The sequence below is a fragment of the Syngnathus scovelli genome, chromosome 5 (genome assembly GCF_024217435.2).
Source record: "Syngnathus scovelli strain Florida chromosome 5, RoL_Ssco_1.2, whole genome shotgun sequence".
NCBI lineage: Eukaryota > Metazoa > Chordata > Actinopteri > Syngnathiformes > Syngnathidae > Syngnathus > Syngnathus scovelli.
The window spans coordinates 479,163-486,264 of NC_090851.1; the positions used below are offsets into that span (position 1 = coordinate 479,163).

Consider the following 7,102-nt stretch of genomic DNA (forward strand, 5'->3'; position numbering starts at 1 on the left):
GTCCCCGAGCCGTGGATTTTATTGACTTTACTTTTTTTTCTCGGACTAGCGTGAGCAGCGCATCCACCACGCACATAGCCACAACGGCTGACAAGGTCCATAAATGAGTCTCATGCATTTCGTTTTTCAAAAATGAACACGCGTCAATCAAACGATGGGCTTGCCAACCGTTTGATGGCGCCCTTCGTGCTCCGCCGGCCGAGCGGGACTGAAAGGAAGGAAGACTTGGGCGTGTCTTCGCAAAGCTTTCACGGGGCGGAAGCACTCTGCCGCTCCCGACCGCATTCTCCGTCCTCTTCATTTTCTCACTCGGCCATTACTGCTGAGCTCAGCCCAGCGCGCGAGCGCGCACGCGCGCACGCACGCACGCACGCACGCACGCACGCACGCACGCACACCTCCTGTCGTCAGCCTGTTCCCTAACGGAGACGTGGCCGAAGCGCCACCTACTGTCGCTTTCAGAGTGAACGTAGGGCGAGACAGGCAAAGTGATGCCACGCTAAAAAGTCTCCAGAACACCGTGGCTGAAATTAAACAGAACCTCAGGGCATCCGGTTTTGATAGAGTTGGGGCATCAAGCTGGAAAAGGTTCCATCCAATCCAAGTTGAAACGAATCTCTTTTGTCTAATTGGGGCATTAAAGCTGGCTGACCATTTGGGGGGATTCTTTTAGGAGATTCTGTGGGTGGCAACGGCACGCAGCCTCCACAACAGGAAGCGTTGGCCCAAAAGCGGCAAGCTGGCCGCTTTGCGCAAACTGCAAGCTTTTAGCCGAGAGGGGAGGAGGAGCCGACCGGCGAGCAATAAAGCTAATTGAAGTGATGGCAAAGGGACAATTTGCAGCCCGGTTCTCGTCCTTTCTTCTCCTCCCTGACCTCATTTTGCCGGACGTCGCGTCCCGGGCCACCGTAGCCACGGCAACCCCTCGGACCGAAGTTATTCACACTTTGGCCCAGTGAAGGGTTACTTAAGGATGTCCATTTTTGTTTGGCTGCCCACGTGAGAAACCCAGAAACCACGAGCCAACGGGCCGGCCTCAACTTTAGGACATGCGAGACGCTGCCAATCAGCAAAAAGTTGTACAATTGGGCCACGCAAAGCCAGCAAAACATCACCCAAACACCAAATCCTAAAAAAGACTTGCCTGCCGGCTGCAACGTTCTCTTCTGAATAAACATGAAGGTCCATAAATTGGCCACGCATAGGAAGTGTGCGACTGACTCCCTTTGGAGAGTGTGCGTGTGCGTGCGCTTGCGTGCGTGTGCGCGTGTCAGGCTGGAGCTCACGAGAAGCAGGCAAAAGCAGGTTACTGCAGCACTGGCGCCCTCCCCCATCTTTGCCTGGCCTCCTTCCTCAGATGCTCTCCATCCATCACTGGCTCCTCCCCCCTTCCATCCTGTTCCATGCACTCTTCCTCAGCCAGCCTCCTCTTCCTCGCAGTGTTATTTACGCGCTCGCTCCAAGGCCCAATTGTAGCTTGAAATGGCTCCCGACGCAACGAAAAAGGTCGCAGTGCCGCCCCCCGCTTTTAGCTTAGCCTAGCTTAGCATCTTGCTCGTTCTACACGGTCCAAAGATTGCTTTTCGGAGCCGTTGCCAAAGCGACAATCGTAAGCGCCGCGCCGCCCCGCTCCCGTGTCCCCCTGGCCGAGTTGACATTTCACTTTGGCCCGGTGGACGCTTCCCGCGGCGTCGCTCAGATCACTGAGCCGCTGAGGGGGCGTGTGCGCGTGCGTACACGCTGGGTCCTCATTAGAGGTGCGCGGCCCTGCCCGGCCCGGCCCGGCCGTCACGCTGTGTCAAAGCTATGCGGGCGGCTCCCCTGACAAATCTCGTTCCCTTCCACCATCCTGCCCGCTTCTCTCCTGGGCCACCATATTTAGATCACGCAACAAAGACGCACACTCGCGCAACAGAATCAAGCTGGCGGGCAACGAAAGGAGCAATTCAAAGCACAAGAAAGAGAAAGAATGAAAAATGAGGAACTGGATAGGATTTCTTCTTCTTCTTCCCTTCCTGAGTCTTTTGCTCACTTTGGATGAGGAGCGTCTGGCCTCATATTGCCTTGACGTTACGCAGCATCCAAAGACGATGCAAACAGTTTTGATGAAAGTGTCCGAAATTGAAGAAAACATTTCAAGTCTACGGTAGATTTGCAATTTCCAATCTTTTTGGAACTTTGACGAAGCGAGAGGTCGCAAAATCACGGCGACGCTTTCCGAATAGGGACACGTGCGCTCGACAACGGGATTTATTTGGGAAGTTCAAACCTAACAAAGAGAACAAACGCATGGAGTGGCGATACGACGGGCTGACTGACGCAAATGACGACGACGACCCCCCGGCACGGAGCCAACTCACCCGGTGAGCACCACCACAAAGTCCATGACGTTCCAGCCGTTGCGCAGGTACGAGCCCTTGTGCAGCGCAAAGCCCAGCGCCAGTATCTTGATGCCCGACTCGAAGCAGAAGATGGCGATGAAGTAAGGTTCCGTGTCCTCCTGCGGGGCGGGGGGCAAGCGAGTCAAGGGCAGCCAGCCGCCTAGCAAAACGGCCGACCGTTTGCAGGCCTTACCAGTCGCTCGGACAGCGGCGTCTTGTCGTCGTCGGGCAGGTGCTGCTCCAGTGCCAGCACGATGCAGTTGGCGATGATGGTGGTGAGGATCATCCACTCGAAAGGAGTGCCGCTCGGGTTAAGGCCAAAAACGCTGACGCGGGCGGGTCGGGTCGGGTCGGGTGGGGTTGGGGGTGAAGGAAGGACACTCGCCTTGCAGTCAGTCATCAACAGAAACATCTTTAGCTAGCTTTATCCTGCCATGCCCAGCGAGCGAGCACATTTCACATTGTCCAGCGAATTCCGGGGCTCCAAAATGGTGGAGGCGCTACTGGACAAGACAAAGGTGCCAAACCAATCTCCAAACCACAATCAAAAGCAAAATGGCGGACTCCCGATCAAGAATTCTTTTCCACACGAGCGCACAGAACCAGCATCCAAAAGTTTTGTTGTGACGTGTGGAAAATGTGCGAGTCCGTGTCCGTGCCTGAGTCATGGGCGCCGGAGGCGCTGGCGTGACTGGATACATCCAGACAGATCAAGTCTGCGCCTAATTGCTCAGTCATTAGCCTGTTAGCTTAGCACGCGCGCGTACCAGACGTCAAGGTGACGCTGACCCGACGGCCCGGCCCGAGGATGTTGGACGTGACAGGATGAGACAGCTTAGATGCTAACAAGCGGGGCCGGGGCCGGGGCCAGGGCCAGATGAGAAGCTTGCGGTGCTCTTGATTTTCATTCCCTCCTTCAATCGCGTGTGCCTGCGCGACATGCTTGCTAGCTTGCTTTAGCATCTATTATTCACGAGCCACTCTGCTGGCCTAACAAGCTGCTGAAAGCAGGAGGTAACACAGCCGCGGCACTGCGTGCACGCGTGCGTGCGTGCATGCGCCCCCGCGCGTGCACGACTTTCTTCATTCATGCCCGCCCTCCCTCCACCGCCGTAGCGTCCGCGAGAGATGGCCAGCAGGGACATCAGCACCTTGGACATAAGGCATGCACGCACGCACGCACGCACGCACGTACGCACGCACGTATGCACGCAGGCGCTCCATGTGCATGCATACAATGCCGCGGCGGTGACTCATCAAGCCAGTGAATCCGTCAAGGCTTTTTAAATTGTCTGCACAGCCCGCCCGGTTCACATGCCAGGAAAACAGTCCATCCAACACCTTCATATGAACTACAAGCGAAAAGAAAACTCTTTGAGATGGGGAAACAAAAACTATTTTCGAACCATTTGTCTCATGAAAAGCGTTTGGACGTCACGGGCGGCCATTTTTGTTTTGTGCGATTTTCATGTCACTCATGCAAATACGTCCAAACGTTTAGCACGCAAATCCAACATTGTTTTTGAAACATTTGGATCATGGCCAAAATGGCTGACTTGACCTGAGTCTTTGGGGGCGTGGGTTGTTCCAACTCGTGGCGCTACTCATGACAGACATGTTGGCCAACGTTGCCAAGTGAAATTGGCTTCTCAATTTAAGAAAGAAAGGAAGAAAGAAAGAAAAAAAGTTAGCCTCCAGCTTCCGCAAAGAGCTCATCTGTTTTGGGCGCAAACGCAGAATTCCAACAAGCTTAAATGATTAAAGCGCTTAGCGTGTTGCGAACGCCTTTATCGCTCTAAGCTCTGCCATCCTCCCTCTTTTCATTTTTAATCCATTTTCCGCCGAGCTGGGTCGCCGACATCAGCGCCGTCATTCCGCACGCTAACGTTAAATCCGCGTTACGAGCCAGGGGCGAGCGGGAATCTCCGCTTGGTCATCTCGACGCTTCCCAGGTGAGCTCAAAATAATTAGGCCAAGCGTGCGGCTCCTCAGTCCAGAAGGATTTAAGAGTCTAATTATTGTTGGGGGGGGGGGGGGGGGGGTTCTCTTTGTGCAGCACATACTTCACCAGTAGTTTCAAGCTCAAGGTTTTCTTGGTCTCTTGCACGCAAAATGCCAACGTGCTAATTGGTGGGTGGGGGAAAACAGTAGCACACAATAACGAGCAAAGCCAGGCCTGAGAATTCGCCAGCGCCAACAGATGACCTCTGACCTGGCCGGGTCCCAAAAGAGCACGCGTGACGATGCAGGCAGGCGAAGGAACGGAGCCAATCGTCAAGAACGTCCGTAAGGCCGAGCGTCGGACGTATCGACGCTCGGAGCCCATCGCGCCGTAAAAGTCGTTGCTGAAAGCCCGGCGGCCGAGCGTTAACTAATTAAAGTGTCACTTATCCATCTTCTCCTTCCTCCCCTCGTCTTCATTTCATCCTCCTCAGCGTCTTTGCCCGCCGGGACGCGGTCATGATTGACAGCCTTGCTGACCTCAAACTCCCCCCCCCCCCCCAGCGAGTGACAGGGCCAATTCGCCGCCGTCTGGGCCAAGTGACACGTTAGCCTGAGTGGCGGAGCGCTGACGATGCAAACGGGCGGGCCGCTGGGCAATCGCAGCCTCTCGTGGGATTCTTTGCGTAAAACGCCATCAACCGCTGACTTGTTCCAATGTGACTTTTGGTCAAAATAGTAAAACACGACCAATACGAGGACGTGCTTCTTTGAGGGCCGTGGCCTCGTGAGTCACGTCGCACACTCAGGTCGTCACCGCCATCGCGTACAGGAAGGATATGATTTTGCTGTTGCCCATCACAAACTGAATGAGAAAAAACTTGCATGATGCGACTGGAAAGGGATGCTCGGTGTCGTAAAATAGCAGGCAACATTTGAACAAACGCACGTCCCACACACACACACACACACGCACACACACACTAGCGTGTGCACTAGAGTGTAGTTTCCATAGCAACTGAGCCGATTAGTAACGGGAATCATCGTGACTGGATCATACGCGAGCGAGCGGGGTGCACCCGATGATGACACTTTGTGTGTGTGTGTGTGTGCATTGCCCACTGGAGCGCAAACACACCAAATGTCTCCTTTGATATCTGCCAACATGAGCACGCACACGCACGCACGCACACGTGCACCTGCACGCACACGCACTCGTGTGGTTTAGCATAGCCGTGTCGTTAGCATCTAGCTTAGCGTGTAATAACTTGTTTGCTACGGCGCGTGATCTCTGTTTGGTTCCAGAATCGAGGTGGTGGTCGCAATACACCAGAGGGTCGTGCGAGCTCAAGCCAGGCAGCCATGTTGCATTCACGCAGCAGCAGACATCAAGAAGATGGCGCTATTTCTCAACGGCGGCGCCGCGCCGCGCCGCGCTAGGTTACGGGCCGCAACGTCATCTGGAACTCCCTCAAGTCACAAATCAACTTTCACATACAACTAATTACATTTTGTACTTTTCCCAGACGACAGAATGTTCCGACCGCTCCTGTCCTGACAATTCAATCTTTCTCTTTTTTCTTCTTTTTTTTTTTTTTCCCCCACCGGGGCCGGGCAGCCGGCTGGCGGGCCGGCGGGCCGCTTCCTTATATGGTCACGAGTAATTAGAGAGCGGACTCATTTCCTCCCTCTCAGCCCAGTGCTGACATCAGCACTCAAGCTCCGCCGCTGGCTATGAACAGCGCCGGCACGCGCCCGCGCGCACACGCAATTCACTGCCAGGTCCAAGCTAAATACTCCGTGTTGAAAAAGTTGCATCGTTGCGCACGCTGACATCATGCCATTTACTACAACATGCGGCGGGCGCCACACTGAAGCGCGCCGTTGCTAGGCGCCGCCCGCCCGCCCGCCGTTTCGGCTAACAACGATTGAGGGAGACTTTGGACGCCCCTCGAGGTTATACGGCAGTGGTGTCAAAGTCATTTTTATGTCGCGGGCCGCATTGTCTGTCGTCATCGTTTCCCTCAGAGGGCCATTATGACTGGCAACGTCTTTGATATACAGTATAGGTTACTCGTTTTGGAATCAGAGACTAGTAAGAAAAACGGTTCAAATAGCTTCAAAAGATTCATGAAAATTGCTCGTAATGTCGGTATTTGTTAGGTGAAGACAATTTGAAAATTTACTACTGGAAAATGAGTCTTGGCAGGCCACATAAAATGATGCGACGGGCCGTAGCAGGCCCCCGGCCGGGGCTTGACTTTGACACCCGTGATAAACGGCGTTTTGCAAACCTGCAAGTGCAGGTGGAGCGGTTTTTGGAAGCCAGACGAGCACACGGGGCAAGGAGACGTTTTTGGGCCCAAACCAATGAAGCACGCATATTGGGCCCAAACCAAGGCATGCCCCTGCCGCCGCGGAGAGAGAAGAAGAAAAGAAGAAAAAAAAAAAAAAGCCAGGAAAAACTTTTGGAAAGAAGCGGCCCAAACCTGACTCGGCAAGCGGCAACTTTGACCGGGAGCAAATTCCAGACGCGAGAGGGCGGCCCATTTTGAAAGGATATGGCCACTCGGTGATCTTCTTGGCGTACTTCCTCACCAGGTTGTCCTCGCTGAAGAGGAAGAGCGAGCGGTTGACGGTCAGGCAGCTCTGCCGCACGGGGATGGGGTTGTACAGTGCCATGGTCCGGGCCCTCTGGGCCATGGACTGCTTGTACATGCGTTGCGCCCCGGGGGGCCCCCCTTGGCGGCTGCCCCCTCGCCCGCCGCCGCCGCCGGCTC

General features: G+C 54.7%; 1 protein-coding gene across 14 annotated transcripts in view; it reads right to left on the reverse strand.

Annotated features, from left to right (window-relative positions):
* The window catches only part of cacna1ab (calcium channel, voltage-dependent, P/Q type, alpha 1A subunit, b), a 34,123-nt gene extending 30,628 nt beyond the window's left edge, over positions 1-3,495 (reverse strand). For 6 of the 14 annotated variants that reach the window (XM_049720580.2, XM_068650866.1, XM_049720574.2 and 3 more), the window contains exons 1-2: positions 2,575-3,493; positions 2,361-2,500 (exon numbers count right to left, since the gene is read on the reverse strand). In XM_049720580.2, coding sequence (XP_049576537.2) covers positions 2,361-2,500; positions 2,575-2,793 — 359 coding nt within the window. In that variant the 5' untranslated portion in view covers positions 2,794-3,493. Of the gene's footprint in view, positions 1-2,360; positions 2,501-2,574 lie in introns of all 14 variants that reach the window. The other 8 variants (XR_011086910.1, XM_049720577.2, XM_068650865.1 and 5 more) reach the window with 4 other exon arrangements.
* Between the last annotated feature and the right edge of the window lie 3,607 nt (positions 3,496-7,102).